Source organism: Delphinus delphis, chromosome 4 (genome assembly GCF_949987515.2).
Source record: "Delphinus delphis chromosome 4, mDelDel1.2, whole genome shotgun sequence".
NCBI classification, from domain to species: domain Eukaryota; kingdom Metazoa; phylum Chordata; class Mammalia; order Artiodactyla; family Delphinidae; genus Delphinus; species Delphinus delphis.
This window is the reverse complement of record NC_082686.1, coordinates 3351089-3370197: the sequence shown is the minus strand read 5'-3', so window position 1 is coordinate 3370197 and position 19109 is coordinate 3351089. Positions and strand designations below refer to the sequence as shown.

General features: G+C 48.2%; 1 protein-coding gene across 1 annotated transcript in view; it reads left to right on the top strand.

The window, feature by feature from the left end:
* Positions 1 to 7782: 7782 nt before the first annotated feature.
* UBASH3A (ubiquitin associated and SH3 domain containing A) overlaps positions 7783 to 19109 on the top strand; it is a 40311-nt gene continuing 28984 nt past the window's right edge. The window contains exons 1-4 of the mRNA XM_060009771.1: positions 7783 to 7895; positions 9867 to 9920; positions 12618 to 12804; positions 15684 to 15882. Coding sequence (XP_059865754.1) covers positions 7783 to 7895; positions 9867 to 9920; positions 12618 to 12804; positions 15684 to 15882 — 553 coding nt within the window. The remainder of the gene's footprint in view (positions 7896 to 9866; positions 9921 to 12617; positions 12805 to 15683; positions 15883 to 19109) is intronic.

Here is a 19109-nt window from a genome sequence, read left to right as displayed (position 1 = left end):
GCCTCCATGTATACGAGTTGATTGTAAACCTAGGTGGATGGAGAATACTGAGTGGACATGCAGAAAACCAAAAGCAGCCACGAGGGCATATTACCATGTGTTCACATGTTGGCATGTGGGTCACATGAAGTCAAAGATTGGGACAATTCACCAGGGAGTATTAGGGAAAGAACCCATGAAGGTAGCTGGACTTCTACCACCATAAAGTAGCTTTTCAGAAAGGTTACCTACAATTCAATTCCATCAAACTCAAAATAAAATGTTAAGGAAACAGAAATCAGCATACGTAGGGCTGGCAGATATTCACCAAGCTAATGTCTTCAGAGGTCCCCGTTTGAAGGTATGAGAAGGGGCATCCTCCCCTGAGGACTGCTCTAGAAGCTGTGAAGCCTTAGTAACCATCTTCACACAGCTTGAGTTACAGGTGTGGTCTGTTTCCACCTTGATTCCTTTAGTGAGTGAAGGGAGGCTTTGGGGCTCAACCACAGTAGAAATCGTTGATCAGGAAGCTTTAGTCTTTTCACTGTTGGCCTTTGAAGATAACTTTGCAATCTAAGAGAAAGGAATTAAGCTAGATAGGGCACTTCCTGGTTTACACGGATAAGATATTTTTTTTAAAAAATTTACATTTTAATATGCTATAAGCACCAGGGTTCACAAAGTGGCTTACTATTAGAAGAGAAAAGTATGTTTGAAGAGAGGCTCTATTTCAGACCCCAACTCTACTTTTTTCCCTTTGGGTAACAAGCTTTGCCTATTTTCAGACATTCAAATTTAAGATCTATAATTCATTTGATTTTGAAATTATTTCATCTTTTGAAATCCCCAAAGGAAAAAGATATTACTTTAAAATATAATTTTTACTTTTCACATTTAAAGGTGAAATATCGAATCTCTTTCCTCTGAGATGGACGAAAATATAAGGAGATGCACTATGTAGGTATATGTCATATGTATTCAATATTTGGTGTCCAAACCAGTGCAATAAAACTAAGGAAGAAGGAGGAGGAGGAAGAAGAAGAAAGAGAAAAAGAAAAGAAAAAAGATGAAAGAAAAAGAAAGGAATAAAGGAAGGAAGGGAAGAAAGAGGGAAGGAAGGGAAGAAAGAGGGAAGGAAGGGAGAATTTTTAAAAGAAAAGAATATGTACTGGTTAGAAAACAAGAAACACAGCTAGTATTATTCATAGACAAAATTATTTTTGCACAAAGACTATCTTTAAAATTCTAAAGATAAACTTTTAGAATGAATAAGTAAGTCAAGTAAGACTTGTGGATATAAGTTGAGTGTAAAATAATGTGAAATCAATAGTATTTTGATTTACCAGCAACAGAGAGTAGGAACATGAAATTTTTAAAAGATATACTTTACAGTGCCTCAATAATAATCAAATATCTAAGAATAATAAAAGCAATATTGTAAAACCTTGTGAAAATTAAGAGGGAAACCTCACTAAAATGGAATTGGAAGGCCAGAAGTGGGAGTTCTCACAGACACACAGGTAGACGTCAATTACAGGAAGAATTGTCAATTACAGACCCCAGCGGAAGGGTCACCAAAAGGAAAGAATCACCGATTATGCGCCCCAACAGGAAAAGATGTACATTGCATCTCCTACAAGAAATTGACCAGCCCGGTAACTCAGCCAGGGACAAACCATCATCACCCTGAATTCTCACTTTTATCCAATGGACTTAGTTCAAAATAAGCCCTCCCAGCTTCCTCCTTTTTACTATAAAATAATGTTCCTCTCCTTTGTTTATTAGACCTGCCTGTGGTTTTTACTGTGACTTACTTGTCCTGAATTGCAATTCTCTGTTATTCTCGAATAAACCCATTTTTGCTGGTAAAATAACGGACTTTTATTTTTTTAATAGCAATCTGGATACAGAAACTATGGAACAGAATTGGAAGTGCCTGGAAATTCGGCAACTTACATAAGACGGTCAAATTCCTTGAAAAACCACTTAATAAAACACAAGAAGAATAGTCCTATATTGCTTAAATAAAGTAAATCCATAGTTTAAAACTTCCCAAAAAAGAAAATTCTAGGCTCAGATGACTTCACTGATAAATCTTTTCAAATATTTAAGAAAGAAATTATACCAAACTTACAAAAACTCAGAATTTGGAACGAGGTAACACTTCCCAACTCATCTATGAGGCCAGAATAAGGCTGACACTAGGGTGACAAACTGTTCTTGTCTTCCTGGGACTGAGAGGGTTTTCCCAGGATGGGAACTTTCAGTGCTAAGACCAAGAAAGTCACAGGTAGGTCAGAATGAGTTGATCACTGCTGATACCAAAACCTGACAAGGAAATTACAAGAAGGGAAAACAAAAGGCCAAGCTAACTTACAAATATTGATGCAAAGATTTTAAACAAAACATTAACAAATTGATTCCAGCGATATATAAAAAGGATAACATATTATAGCCAAGGAGGTTTTATCTTTGGAAAACAAGATCGATTTAACATTCAAAAGTCAATTGGTGTAAGTTACCTCATTCATTGAATAAAAAAGGAAAGCAATATGATCACCTCAATAGACGCAGAAGAAGCATAAGATAAAATTTAATATCCATTAATGAAATTTTAAAACACTTCAGTAAACTAGGAGTGAAAAGGAATTTCTTTTATTTGATAAAGAGTATCTACCAAAAAGCCACTTTTATTCAACATGGCATTGGAGGTCTTTGCCAGACAATATGGCAAGAAGAGGAAATAAAGTTTATAAATATTAGAAAGTGAGGGGAAAACTGTCCTTATTTGAAGATTACATAATTGTGTACATAGAAAATCCAAAAGCATCTACCAAATATTAGAATTAATAAGTGATCTCAGGGCTTCCCTGGTGGCACAGTGGTTGAGAGTCCGCCTGCCGATGCAGGGGACACGGGTTCGTGCCCCGGTCCGGGAAGATCCCACATGCTGCGGAGCGGCTGGGCCCGTGAGCCATGGCCGCTGAGCCTGCGCGTCCGGAGCCTGTGCTCCGCAACGGGAGAGGCCACAGCAGTGAGAGGCCCGCGTACCGCAAAAAAAATAAATAAATAAGTGATCTCAGCCAGATTATTGGATGTGACATCAATACATAAAACTCAATTGTATTTCTATACACTGGCAGCAAACAAATGGAAACTGAAATTATTTTTAAACCATAGCATTGAAAACATACAACATGTAGGAATAAACTTAATGACAGAAGTACAAGACCCTGAAAACTACAAAGCATTACTACAAGAAATTAAACAAATAGAGAGATATACCATACTCATGAAAGACTTAACATTGTTGAAATTGATCTATGGAGTCACCGAAATCTCCAGCAAAATCTCACCGGGCCTTTTGATTGGTGGAAATTGGCATAATACTGCTTTTGATTTTCCTCTGGATTCCTTCCCTTTCCTTTTTTAAAATCAATCTTATTGAGGTTTAGTTTACGCACTATAAAATGCACCCATCCTAAGTGTTTAGTTCAGTCAGTCTTGAACATCTATGCACCTATACAGTCACCACCAAATCAGGAAATAGGACATTTCCATTATCCTCCCAAAACCCCTGCATACACTAGTCTTGGTCAACCACGTGACCTGCTTTCTGTTTCTATAGATTAGTTTTACCGTTTTTAGGATTTCATTTAAATAAAACCATATAGTATGCATGATCTTGTGTCTGGCTTCTTTCAGCCAACAAAATGTTCTTTTAAATTCATCCATGCTGTTGCATGAATCAGTGGTGTGTTACTTATTATTGATAAATGTTATCCCATGGATTGAATATACCATAATTTGTGTATCCATTCTCCAGTTGATGGACATTTGGATTCTTTCCAGTTTGGGTCTCTTGTGAATAAAGCCATCATGGACATTCATATACAAGTCTTACTGTGGACATACATCTTCATTGCTCTGTGGCAGATTGCTAAGAATGGATTGGTCATATAGCAAATGTATGTTTAACTATAAGAAACTGTCAAAATGTTTTCCAAACTGGTTGGACAATTTTGTATTCCCACCAACAACATTATGAGAGTTCCAGTTATTCCACAGTCTTGTCAAAACTTGGTATCGTCTGTCTTTTCAATTTTAGCTCTTCTAGTAAGTGTGTTGTGGTATCACGTTGTGGTTTTAATTTACATTTCCCCAATGACTAATGATATTGAATATCTTTTCACATCCTCACTAGCCATTCATGTATCTTCTATTGTTAAGTGTCCATTTAGATCTTATGCCTATCTTTAAACTGGATTGTTTGTTTTCTTATTATTGATTATAGTAATATAAATACACACAATAGATACATATGCAATTACAGTAAGTCCCCAACATACGAACCTTCAAGTTGCGAACTGTCAAAGATGCAAACGTGCGTTCGCATGTCCAATCACGTAAGTTAGTTCATGTGTCTAGCGTACATTGTCACGTGCGAGCATCCTCTACAAGTGGTTGTGCTTTTGTGTACTTTACTGTACAGTACTGTATAGAGTACAGCAGTATAGTGTCTTTATTTCAAACCCAGCATGTCTGGAAGCAAGCGTAAGAGCAGCGGTATATAGCCGATTGTGTTAGTTGGATACCTAGGCTAACTTTGTTGGACTTACTAACAAATTGGACTTACGAACGTGCTCTCGGAATGGAACTCGTTCGTATGTAGGGGACTTGCGGTATATTATATTATATTCTCTATATATTCTGGATATAAGTCCTTTGTCAGGTGTATATAGGATGATATTCTCTCCCAGTCTGTGCCTGGCCTTTTTAGTTTCTTTATGATGTCTTTTCAAGAGCAGATGTTTTCAATTTCGATGAAGCCAATTCATCAATTTTCTTCTTGTATGATTCATGCTTTTTATGTACTAAGAAAGCTTTGCAAACTCCAGCATAGCAAACCCTTTTTCTTTTAGAAGTTTCACAGTTTTAGCTTTTACATTTAGGTTTATCATACATTTTCGGTTAATTTGGGGGCATGAAGTGGAGAAAGGGTTGAGGTTCATACTTTTCCCATATCCATATGCAGTTTTTGGCACTATTTATTGAAAATATTACCCCTTCCCCCATGAATTACATGGATCCCTTTGTTGAGAATCAGTTTCGCTACATATGAGGGTCTTTCTGCACTCTCCAATGGCTCACTATGGCAACCTGATTTTTAAATTTATGTGAAAAATCAAAGGGCCCAGGGGAGCAAGACAATCTTGAAGTAGAAAACACAAGTCAGGGCTTCCCTGATGGCGTGGTGGTTGAAAGCCCGCCTGCCGATGCAGGGGACACAGGTTCGCGCCCCGGTCCGGGAAGATCCCACGTGCCGCGGAGCGGCTGGGCCCGTGAGCCATGGCCGCTGAGCCTGCGCGTCTGGAGCCTGTGCTCCGCAACGGGAGAGGCCACAACAGTGAGAGGCCTGCGTACCGCAAAAAATAAAAATAAAAAAAAAAGAAGACACAAATCAGAGGCCTTAGCATTATAGTAATTAAAATAGTGTAGTGTGGACACAAAAATGAACAAATCAAACAGGAAAACAGAGTCAGAAACAGACTAATACATATTCAGTCTACTGACTTATAATAAGCATTCTATTGCAATTCACTGGGCAGAGGATGGTCTTATCCATGAATAAAGAAAGGTATAGGGAAATAAGTGAACTTTTATGCCTACCTCCCACCATATAGAGAATGAATTCAAGGGGATCTTAGAGCTAAATATGAACCGCAAACATGGAAAAGCTCCAAGAAGGAAACATAGGAGACTATCTTCGTCAATGTTGGATTAACAATGATTTCTTAAATAAGATGTAGGAAGTTCTAACCATAAAAGAAAAGATTGCTACATTAATTTTTATTCAAATTAAGAACTTTTGTTTTGCCCAAAGACATTAGTAAGAGATTAAAAAAGCAAACCAAAGCCTGGAAGAAGTTACCTGTAAAGGCATCCAACCAAACACTCATCTCTAGGGCTTCCCTGGTGGCGCAGTGGTTGAGAGTCTGCCTGCTAATGCAGGGGACACGGGTTCGAGCCCTGGTCTGGGAGGATCCCACGTGCCGCGGCGCAACTAGACCTGTGAGCCACAGCTACTGAGCCTGCACGTCTGGAGCCTGCGCTCCGCAACAAGAGAGGCCGCGATAGTGAGAGGCCCGCGCACCGCGATGAAGAGTGGGCCCCGCTTGCCACAACTAGAGAAAGCCCTCGCACAGAAATGAAGACCCAACACAGCAAAAATAAATTAATTAATTAATAAACTCCTACCCCCAACATCTTAAAAAAAAAAAAAAAAAAAAAGACATCTCTAGAGTTTCCACAAATTGATAAGCAAGCAAAAACAATCCGATTTAAAAATGGCAGACAACTAGAAGAGGCCCATCCCCAAAGAGGAAATTCAGATGGTCAACAGCCTGTCTCATGGTGGTCAGTGTCACTGACATTTGGGGAAACGCAAATGAGAACCATAGTGAGATACAACGACGCAGCCCCAGACTGGCTGAAAGACTGATAACATCAAGTGTGGGCAAGGACGTAGAGCAGAAGGAACTTTCTTCCGCTGCTGGCAAGGGGGCAAGTTGGTACAAGTGCTTTATAAAATTGCTTAGCAGTTTCTAATGAAGGATGCACATGTCCTATGACCTCACTATCCCACACCTAGACGGGTGTCTAATGCATGCATGGGGCACTCACACACATAGACAAGAATGTGTGCAGCGGCAAAACTGAAACCCCCCAAATGTACATCAACTGAGAACTAGAGAAATAAATTAGGGTGCATTTATCTGATAGTTCACAGCAATACAGTGAACCACGGCTACACTCAATAACGTGGATAAATTTCACACTCATAATTTTGGGCAAAAGGAATCAGACATGAAAGAGTACAGGCTGTACGGTTCTGTTTATGTCAGATTCAAAGATGAGCAAAATTAATATACAAGTGAGCACAGCAGCTACATTTTGGGGGAGGGAGGAGAAAACGAGGAGGCTGGGGGAATGATGCTGGGGGCCAGGGGTTTTCTGAGGCTCTGGTGATGTTCTAGAACAGGGTTTCTCAACCTTGACACTGTTGACATCTTGGTCTGGGCCCTTCTTTGCTGTCATATACGCTGCAGCATTCCTGGCCTCAGCCCACTGGGTGCACGTAGCAAACACCCCCTCCTCCAGCTGTGACAACAAAAAATGTCTCCAAACATTGCCAGCGGTCCCTGGGGATGGGGGCCAAAATTCCCCTGGTTGAGGACCTTTGTTTTATTGCTGGTCTTGGAGGGTTAGGTTAGCGAGCTCACTTTGTGAAAATGCATTGAGCTGTACACGTACGATTCATCAGCTTTTCTGCATGCATATTAAACTTTAAGAGTTTTTTAAATTGAAAAAAAAAAGTAAATGAATAACTAGAAGAGCCAAACCTTTTAGAGCTAGCAGGGACACTAGATGCAGTGCCTTGCAGCAAGGAAGTTAAGATACAGTGGTTCAGAGTTAACCCCACACCGGCTTCCCCTCCCCCACCCTGCCCCCTCCCTCTCAGGCCGACTCGCTCCCCAATACAGCCCAAGTCAGAGCCAAGGCCGATCCCCTGCAGGTACTCGGTTGGACCTCTAGACTCCAAACCCCACTGTGGAAGGGGCTTGGTTGACCTTACACCCGTACTCTGCAAAGAGAATTCTGAAAACCAATAGCTCATGCAAACAGGATATTAGCTTTTGTCAGAAAGATCAAAACGGGTTTGAGGTTTTTCTTCTCAGCCTCAGCCTCCCCTGCCTCTCCCTCCCTGCTTTATCTGCTCGCTTCAGTCGGCATCAGGAAGAGATGGCAGCGGGCGAGACTCAGATCTATGCCAAGGTTTCCAACAAGCTCAAGGGCCGCAGCACCACCTCGCTCCTGGACCCCCTCCTGGGCATGGGCTTCCCGGCACACATCGCGTGAGTACCGCCCTGGCTGGCCATGTGCCCTGGACCCTGAGCTGGCCCCTCTGGGGCCACAAAACTGCAGGTGGCTCAGAGCACTTACTTCCTGTCAAGGGGTGCACCGTGCAGGGCCAGAGACTGGCTCAAAATGAGGCCTTTTCTGCTTTTATAAATGACACGATCTTTGCCTTTTAAAGACAAACTCTGCTGGCTGGTGATGGAGGGACCTTGAAATTTGTGAAAATTGGAAGCAGGGTTTGGAGGGGCCTGGCTGTACCTCCTCTGTGGGCAGCTCAGTGAATCTGAGACAGCTTTTTAGACTCGAATTTGAAAGCCCCAAAGCCGGGTGGATCTCTGATGCTGGGATCTCTTGAAATACACAAGAATGTAGTTCTAAATATGTAGGGAAACCCCTTGTCCTTAGGGGAGGACTCTCTTGAATGTCTGATAATGGAGCGAAATGGTTAAGGAACTCCCCGAGCAGGGTGGACATGAGCCTACTTGTCCAAGGAGAAGGGCCACACAGAGACAACTCCACCTTGAAGGTTACCCTCCGGGAGAGGACAGGGTCCCCCAAAACAATGAGCTTGAGACTGACATCAGGTTGCAGCTTCCACAGTGTTCTTAGATCTGGTGCTTTTCACGTGTTTATTCATGTGGGAAATACATCATAAGTCCCCTTAGGTAACCTCGGATTTGGGGGGGGGGGGCAAACTCTCCTTAGACAGATGACAAACCCTTGCCCAGCTGCGTGGAATGACTGAGGCTGGACCCCTTTCCTCCCCAACCCAAATCAGGACTTTGTTGTCATGGTATGCTCATAGTAAATCGGGGGTCTGTGAGACGGGAACAGAACCAGGCGTGTGCAGGGTGCTTGCCGTGGGCCGGGCACCGTCCGTCAGGGGCAGACGGGGACACCGAGGCTGGAGAGGGCAGATTCTGGAGGGGCAGGGCTGGAACCCCACTCCCAGTAACACTCACGCTCGCAACACTCACGCTTTATTATGTGACCGAAGCCACCATCGGAGACATACTCAAAATTCCTTCCAGTTTAAACAGCTGCGTGTTGGAGGTGGAGAAACGTGTTTTAAACGTCTCCCTTAGGCGAGAGCGCCCAGGTAAGGCTCCTGTTAACGTCTCCAAGCAGCCTCATCCCCGCCAGTATCCTCTGAAATAGCAGCGCTGGGCACTGGCCATCTTGGGTGCCTGGTCAACTCCAGCTATTTCCAGGCTGAATTCCCAGATGAGTTACCTTCACCAAACTCCATCTGTCCAGTTCAGTCCCCTTCAGTTAAACTCCATTCAGTGTACGTTCATCCTAGTTTCAAGGATGCTTAAGACTTGGTTGGGCCCTGGGAGCTTGTGGTCCAGTTGATCAGGTGGATGGACTCAAGTCCATTGAGATGAGGGGCAAGGTGGCCATATGTGCGGTGGGGAAGTGCAGGAGAGCTGCACGGGCACCCTGCTTGGGTGGTTTGCGGAGGGCTTCCTGGAAGAGAAACCTCTGAGCCGAGCCTGGAAGACCCAGTGCCATTTGCCCCAGGGCATGTTGGCACCAGGCCTAATCTTGGCAGGGAGGCAGGTGTGCAAGCCTGGGACATGGCCCTGCGCAGCCAACTCAAGGGTCCAAGAGCGGGTCCACCTGGCTTGGGAGCAGGTGCGTGGGGAGGGATGGGGACGCGGGATTCAGGTGTGGGTGGACCTCAGGACAGGAGCCCTTGGACTCCGTGCCAGGGACTGGGGGTGGGGGCCAGGGAAGGAAAATGATGGGCTGAGATGCAGGGCGTCTGCGTTTCCAAAACCACAGTGATGCCACGCGGAGGGCGGAGGCCTGGGCGCTGCATCCCACTGTGAGGTCTGGCCGTCCAGCCCCTGGGGGGGACCCCCTAAGGTCCCATGTGCTGCAGGGACACTCCTGTCTCTCTGACCTTTTCCAAAGAACAGAAGGCAGGTTCTGAGAGCTCCTCGCGTTCTCCCTCCCCACAGGCTCAAGGCGTTGGCGGCGACTGGAAGGAAGACGGCGGCGGAGGCGTCAGACTGGTAGGTGCGGTGAGGTGTCTGCAGGGTGAGCGCTGGGAAGTGCCCAGGACACTCCAGGGGGCGGGGAACCTCCACGCCGCCCACCCAGTACCCAGGGAAAGGAATAAAGAGGCCCCGTTTAAAATGGAAAACAAAAGAGAGAGAACTTTGAACAACGTTTTCTTCACTTAAAAGTCTGATTTAATCCAAACGTGCCTGTCAGTGAAGAGTAATTTCCATGTGATTTGTTGAGTGAACAGGGCAGAGCCAGTCTTGCTGATATGAACGCAAGGTTGCCACCGTCTTCACCTCTGATGGGGCGAGAACTTGCAGGTGGTGCTGAATGCCCCCCAAGGCCTCGCACGTTGCCCCTCAGGGTGCCAGGTGCCTGGGGGCTGGGGGGAGCTCTGGGTTCCAGGAGCTCTGCGGCTCTGCCAGCCTCCTGCTGCTACAGGCCTCGGTTTCTGGCCCTGGGAATCAAAGAGGACACCCCGTTCTCTAAAACTCAGTGCCGCCCGCGTGTGGCCTGATGCCATCATCCTTCCCCTGGTGGGAAGTCCCCTCGTGCTCCGCCCCGGAATAGCTGCAGTGAAAATCAAACAAAAACCCCAGGTCCCGCCAGGCTGGGGTGCCCTCCCCAGGGCAGGATGGCAGACACAGGCACCAGGTCTCTTAGGGCTCAGCGTGTCCTCGGCGGGAACCCCCTCCTCCTCCAACAACTCCAGGCCAAGGGCAAAAATGCCCGCCCTGTACGGGACAAAGGGAAGCACCTGGGACCCTCTGGGCTAGGCTAACCCTAAAGTCCATTGGAATTAAAAACCAAACCCGCTGCCCTGAGGGTCGTGCTAGTGGTGACTCAGCCAGAAAGCCCAGCAGACCCGCCGGAGAACAGGGAGGTGGTGGGTCCCCGAGATTCTGTGAGAGTGGGCGCAACCGTACTCCTAATCGGGGGCGGGGGGGCTGCAAATCAGGATGCCGTTAACAGCAAAAGGCGGCTTCGAGTGTTGGTGAGAATGCGGGGAAGGTGGTCTCTCGCTTTCTCAGCTGCAATAGCGGTGAATATCAACACTGAAACTGTGTAGCTGCCCCCCAGAAGTTCATGTCCAAGTACATTCCCTGGAGAGACACAGGGGGCCTAAAAGGACACGGACAAAGATCTCGATCACAGAGCTGTGAAATTTAAAAAAAAGAAAACAATTTAAATGTCCATCGATGGCATGGGTGGATGAGCTATGTAGATGGTGCACTGTTATACAGACCTTAGAAGGTTCATTCTGACAAACTTCCCCAGATGTATGTGTATCGATGTGGAGAGATTACAAAAACACAGGGTTGAGTAAAAAATGCAAGTTGCTGAATTATTTGAGCAATAGCTTACGATTTATATAAAACACACACAAGTGCTATCTGAATTGGTTACCTAGATGTCTCGAAGAAAACAAAGCAGGTTAAGACTTGAGGTTTCCTCTAGAAAAGGGGAAGTGAGCTACAGTGGAAGGGGTATAGCTTCCTCTATTGGTATTTTCTTTTTATTAAGGAGAAGGTATTTGTGTGTATCTTATGTTTTCTCCAGGGGCTGTACCCTGATTCCTAAATTCAATATTATATCACAAGCACTTCTCTGAGTCATCAAAAATTATTCAAATCCATAATTTCCAATGACTGCATGATAAAGTTACTATCTTTTTTCTCGTTTTTTCCTTCTTTCCTATTATAAATAACCGTACAATAAATATGTTACATGAAGTCTTATCTATACTTTTTGCCTCGGATAAATTTCTGGAAGTGGAATTATTAGTTCAAATGGAATGGGTATTTTAAGGCTATTGACACATCTTAGCAAACTGCTATATGTAAAGGTTGCAGAAATTCATCCTTAAGTCTCACTGCACCTTCGACACAATTAAGCCTTTCACCCTCTCAAAGACATTCTGTTAATTTGACAAGTGAGAAAATTAGTGTCTCGTGGTTGCCTCAATTTTTTTTTTTTTTTTTTTGCGGTACGCGGGCCTCTCACTGTTGTGGCCTCTCCCGTTGCGGAGCACAGGCTCCAGACGCGCAGGCTCAGCGGCCATGGCTCACGGGCCCAGCTGCTCCACGGCATGTGGGATCCTCCTGGACCCGGGCACGAACCCGTGTCCCCTACATCGGCAGGCGGACTCTCAACCACTGCGCCGCCAGGGAAGCCCCAATTTTTTTTTTATTATTGGTGAGAATGAACTTGAATTGGGGGCTCTATGTCATTTTTCCTAGTATTTTTTTTCTTAGTATTTAAAATAACTTTCTGAATTGAAAGAAAATATAGTAGCCACCTAAGTTCTGTCTAGTTCTTTGTGGCTTTGATTTTTACACTTAATTTGAAGTTGGAGATAAAATTAAAGTGTGAGTTTTTTTCCACAAAATTTTCAACCCTAAGGAGATGACTGGCCCACAAACACCATTAGAAGACCAGGTTTTGAGTGTTTCTGTCACCTTTCTCTGCTTTTCTGGGTCTTTGGCCTGGGAATCAGACTAGCCAGGATCTGAGACCTGGCTGGACACTGACCTGCTCTGCGGCCACACTCAGCCCCATGCTCGGCAAGTCCCGCCCGGGCATGGACACCTCTGCTCTGCACGGCCTGCTGTTCTGAGTCGCTGTCACCACTGTCCCGTGTCCTCCATGGGGAAAGACTCTTTTGGCCACGACGCCAGGTAAAAGTGTCCCATTCTCTGTTGCAGGCTGCACTGCCACTGCAATGACCCTTCTCTCGACGACCCCATCCCCCAGGAGTACGCCCTTTTCCTCTGTCCCACGGGACCCCTGCTGGACAAACTTCAAGAGTTCTGGAGAGAGAGCAGGCGTCAGTGCGCAAAGAACAGAGCCCATGAGGTCTTCCCTCACATAACACTCTGTGACTTCTTCACGGTGAGTCGGTCCAAGGAGTTTTTCATGCTCATTAACACAGCAGCTGAGTCATTTTCTGCCAGAACTAGGTGGTGATGGGTCAAAATTGAGGGGTTTCCTTTCACAGGGTGGTCCACAATGGTGGTGTTAGCTGGACTCTTTGTGTGAAATATCCTTTACTTTCCTCCTCATCTTCATCTGGTCAACTTCTATTCATCCTTCAGAACCCAACTCATTTATCCCCTCCCTTTTTGAGTCTTCCCCAGCTCCCCAGGCAGAAGAGGTTGCTGCCCTCTGTGCTCCCACCATCCTCTTGTTTCTAAGTCTAGCGGCCCTCTTTCCCTGTTGCATGGCCATGTGTCTGGTTCAGCTCTGCCTCCCTCACTGGACTGAACCGCTCAAGTGAAGGAGGATAATTCACTTGCCATTGCCCCCCAGAGACCAGCACCTTGCCTCACACAGGTGTGTGATGGATCAACTAAAGGGCGGGTTGGCCAGCCACAGATGTAGGACTTCTCCCTGCCTGGGGGACCAGTTCTCTGATTCAAAAGATGTTCAGAGAGCCAGCTGCAGCTCCCAGGATGGGGTCCTGGGAAGGTGAGAAGGACCTGGGATGCTCAAAAGACAAGAGGGAGGCATGAGAGTGAGAGAAGGAGGGGCAGACACCAGAGGAAAGTACAGAGGGCACAGCCTGGCCCCACCCCGCTCTACTGCCAGCAAACTCTAAGGGTCCCACCGGGGCCCAAGGAGCCCTCTGTTCCAGGCTCCTTTGCGCTGCACGGAAAGGGGGATGCAAACCTGTGCAGGAAGGCTTCCAGAAGATGCCCAGGAGAAGCAGCATCTTCCAAAGCCCTTGACAATCATCCTCATTTGCCAGGGCCAGTGGGGAGGGAGTCCCAGGTTCTGAAACCAGGAAAGTCCCTGGCAAACCAGGGTGAGTTGGTCACCCTACGTGCACATTGATGGCATGTGTGACAGGCTCCTTCCTGGCTTGTCCTAGGAGCTCATCAGGGGAAGGAGAGGCAGTGAAGCCAGCAACGAACATGACCTTAGAAATGGACACACCGGGTCCTGACAGCCAGCGAGCTGACCGGGGCCCCCAACTCTTCCTCCCGGCCTGTCGAGGCATGTCCATTTGTGCACGCACACACGCATACACAGACACACAGAGACACACACAGCATCTCACACAGACACACCACACGCACACACACACACCATGTCACACACACAGATATGCACACGGAGACACACACAGACACACACAGCATCTCACACAGACACACCACACGCACACACCATGTCACACACACAGATATGCACACAGATACACAGAGACACACACAGCATCTCACACAGACACACCACACGCACACACCATGTCACACACACAGATATGCACACGGAGACACACAGAGACACACACAGCATCTCACACAGACACACCACACGCACACACCATGTCACACACACAGATATGCACACGGAGACACATACAGACACACCACACACACACACACACACACACACCATGTCACACACACAGATATGCACACAGATACACAGAGACACACACAGCATCTCACACAGACACACCACACGCACACACACACACCATGTCACACACACAGATATACACACAGAGACACACACAGAATGACACACACACACACCATGTCACACACACAGATATACACACAGAGACACACACAGCATGACACACACACACACCATGTCACAAACACAGATATACACACAGATACACAGAGACACACACAGCGTGACACACAGACACACCATACACGTAGATACGCACACACACATTTCCCTCCTCTCGAGGTAGCTGCCCCCTCACGCCCGCCCCACGCCCCACGCTGCCCTGGTGGCTGAGCGCCCCTTTGCAGCACAGGAGTGTAATAGGGATTCACCCTTGCCTTTGATTCTGTAAAATAACGCTCAACCACCGCATAGCGCCGTCATCCACAGGTCGGTGTGTAACGCGGCCCCTTGCTCCCAGATCACACGAGATGCGTGCCCTCCAGGCACCGCGTGCTTCCCAGGCCCTACGACGACTGCAAAGATACAACAGAAAGGGTTGAATTCAGCGCGCTCCTGGTTAGCAGGGGGGCTGAGGGTGCGCATTACCAGCGATGATAAGGTTCATAACTCAGAGAGTAAAGAGGGCTGTGGGGAGCCCAGAGGGAGCCTGCTGCTGGGGAGAGCGGGATTTGGCCGGCTCCCCGAAGGGGGTCGCTCTGTCAGGGTTCCACTGGGGCCCCACACGGGCGCGTGGAGTCTTTCCCACTGAGCAAGGAGCCAAGGGCTGTGTGGCCAGAGGGCAGGTGAGTGGGTGACAGCAGGGTTGAGGGGGAGCTTGTGAGCCAAGACCACGTCAGAGGAGAGCCCGTTGGGGGCAAGGATGGCTCGGTCACTGGACGAGTGTGTGGCCTGCTGCCGGGTCTGAAGGTCAGCAGCTGAGGGGTAGGCTACAACCCTCCTCAGTAGGGTAGGTTCTGAGCGGTGCGCCCCGGGGCTGCCTTGGTGTCTACAGGAAACTTCCAGAAGCCAGTGATGCAGCGCTGAGCCCAGCTGTGGGCCACAGGACCGGAGGACGGGGCTCAGGATGTGATGCGGGGTTGGGTCAACTCAACATGGAGTGAGGCACATGTTTAGAGGGACAAGGGATGTTTGACCTGGGCACTCAAAGGCTATTCTATTCCCAAAAGAGCTGGACCTGAATTCTGTAAGAAACTGGGGACCAGCTACAGAACGAATCCATCACCCCAAACGCCAGGACTAGTTAAGTTATGTTACAGCATCGTGGACAGAAAGGAGGCTCCCGAGGCTGCCTGACTTTTATTAGCTAAGGTAACAGGTGACGTCCTGTCTCTGTCCCTCAGTGCGAGGACCAGAAGCTGGAGTGTCTGTACGAAGCACTGAAGAGAGCCGGGGACAGGACCCTGGGTGCCTTCCCCCCGGCCGTGCCTCTGGTGCTCCATTCTTCCGTCAGCTACCTGGGCTTCTTCGTGAACGACAGCACCGCAGACATCATCCAGGAATTTGCTGTGATGTTCGCCACGGAAGCGTCCATCTTAGCAGGTAGGCAGCCCCAGGCAGAAGCACACGCGGGGCCCGGTTAATAGAAAGTGGTCCCTTTGTGCCTGGGGCTGAGCCCGCCACACTCGGATGCGATGGGCAGACCCCAGGGCCGCAAGAGTGAGGCTGTTTCCCCGATGCAGCGACGGTCATCCTACGGGCTGGCCGGGCACAGGGCTGTCTGCACCCTCACCAGGTCACTTCCACACCCACCTGGCCCTTTACAGCCAGCAGCTATGACACGGCCTTAACCTGAGACTGAACGATTAGCTAGAACCTCCGTAACGGGCCAGGATGTCCTTCAAAAATGTAAGCTTAGTCAGACAGAGAAAGACAAGTATCATATGACATCACTTACACATGGAAAAAAAAATGGTACAGATGAACCTATTTACAAAACAGAGTCACAGATGTAGAAAACAAACTTACGGTTACCAAGGAGGAAAGGGGTGCGAGGGATAAATTGGGAGATTGGGACTGACATAGCCACACTACTATACACAAAATAGATGACTAATAAGAACCTGCTGTATAGCACAGGGAACTCTACTCAATACTCCGTAATAACCTGTACGGGAATAGAATCTAAAAAAGAGTGGATATATGTATATGTATAACGGATTCACTTTGCTGTACAGCAGAAACTAACACAACATTGTACATCAATTATACTCCAATAAAAATTAATTAAAAACAAAACAGAGTGAGCGCATAGAAAGACTCAGAACTAGCAGACGGCTCTTCTCTGAGTGGGAATAGCCTTGTCTGCATCGATGTGGTTTTTCAAAACACTCAGCCGTGTTCCAGCTGCTGGGAAACTGTCCCAGGAGGGACGGTGTGTGGTCACATGATGACAGGGGATCGTAGGCTGGGGCACCTCCCCCAGCCCCACGCCCACAGAGGCAGGCCTCCTCACCAGGCCAGCACTGTATGTAGAACACAAGTCCTAGCTGATTCATTTTAACGTTCTAGGTATGAGCGTAGTCTTGTCTCCTTGGCCTCTTGGGGGGAAAATTATCTAGACTCACTTTGCAAATCAACCAAATTCACTTTCCTCAGACACCAGCCCCGGTCTGGAGACTGAGGTTCCGGCTGGGGTTTACTGGGAAGAATTCCAGACTTGACCTCAGGTGTGAATTTTCCCTCGTCTCTGGTTGGTGATGTGACCTGAATCATGTCCTCTGACCCCTGAGTCGTTTGCTTTCTCTGCAAATGACTGGGGCTCTCGCCCTTTAAACAGTGCGGTATGTTTGGGGAACTTCCCCGTGGTCCTGGTACTCAGAGGTGCTCCGCACAGCTGTGCTTTGCTGAGTCTGAAACTCGAAGAGGCCGCAGCACCCTGGTAGCAGGACCCCTCCCTGCCCCCTGCAGACATGTATGCACGCAGGTGCCGGTCACATGAATAATTTCCTTAGTCCCAGATCTCCATTTGGAGGCTCGCTTGTCGAGTCTGGGGTCATATTTGCAGCTAATGATAACCTCACCCCATGTCCTTGCGGATTGCCTCCCTTATGTAAACGTGAGTTCAGGGGATGGTTCTTGAATCTCCTTGTCTCTAGAAGGACGACGGACATGGCTCCTGTCCTGATGCAGTGTATCAGCCGCTTGCCTCCGAGCAGGCCTAGTACCTCACTTACTCCCATGCCCCCCAAAAGTAGCTCTTAATGACCACTCATTTAAAAATAGAGTGACCGAGGGCTGTGCAGGGTAAAGTGCCTGCCCAAGGTCACTGTCATGGGTTGAAAAGTGTCCCCTAAAATTCAAGTCCACCAAAACCTCAGAAAAGGACCTTATTTGGAAATAGGGTCTCTATTAGATGTAATTAGTTGAGGTCACACTGGAGTAGGACAGGCCCTAAGTCCGGTGTCCTTGTATGACGAGAAGACACAGAGACACAGAGGAGAGGCCATGTGACCACGGAGGCAGGCATTGAAGGGATGTGGCCACAAGCAAAGGAATGCTGGGGCCACAGGAGCTGGAGGAGGCCGGGAGGGACCCTCCCCGGGAGCCTTCAGCGGGGGGCACTGCCCTGCAACACCTTGGTTTTGGACTTGCAGCCTCCAGACGCATGAGAACAAATTTCTGTTGTTCTAGGCCATCCAGGGTGTGGCCATCTGTGACAACAGAGTCCCCAAGCCAGTGGGTGGTGGACCTGGCATTAGAGCCCGGCCACGTCCTGCTTCACGCCTCCTGGGCTTCGTGCTGACCCGCTCCGCACCCCGGGAAACGGGCTTTGACCTCACGTCCATCGCCCACCCCTTAGCAGGCTCCGCCCTGCCCTCCACGGCCGGCACCCTGGGCCTGACCCTGATGGATCGGGAGGCACCAGGCACAGCTCAGCCAGCGAGCGTGATCCTGGCCAGATCACGGTCCCCAGGGGCATGGGCCACACAGAGAAATAGACAAGCGCCCATTCAGATCAGGTGACTCAGTGATCTCTCTGACGATGACCTCAGCGGGCCTTTCCCAGGCCACGCTGACTCATCCACGGCAGGGCCGTCCCCCCCACCTCGTCTGGAACACCCGAGAAAAGGAATTTCCCCGGCACCCACATGCTCTCTTGCTTCGAGCTCCTCTCCCCCGCAGCTCAGGGCCTGGAGACCTCGCCGGTTTCTCTTTTGCTACCAAAGGCTCAGATAGAGGATGAGAGACATCAATGGGGTTTTGCCAAGTCTGGGCTCCAGGAAGTGGGTGCATCACCCTTGACGTTTTTCAGGGGGAAGACGGATCCTGTGTGTTGCTAACGGTTGCCTGTGAGAAAGGTAGCAGGTAACTAAGATTTACTGAAAGTTTCCCGGGGACCTTACGGTTAAGAGGTCGGTTTCCCAGGACAGCCCGTCCAATCCTCAAGTTGTTGCTGTCGAAACTGAAGCTGAGTCAGACCAGGATGGTCCCCAAAGTCAGTTGCCAAACGGGGCAGCTGGGTCTAAAGTCAGGTCTATCCGATTCCAGAGTCTGTGCAGTTCCACTAGTCACCGCCTCCCCGGAACAAAGCTGCTTTGTGACCTGGCTGAAACCGGATCCTGGCTGCTTCGGGGACGCTGCCCCGAAGTGCTGCCCACTAACCTGAGGGCCCTGGGATGGGGGCCAGGAGGACTGGGGCCATGAGGGCAGAGGTCACTCCAAAAGACCAGGGCCTGGTGGCGCAGGGGTTGAGAGTCCGCCTGCCGATGCAGGGGATGCGGGTTCGTGCCCCGGTCCGGGAAGATCCCACATGCCGCGGAGCGGCT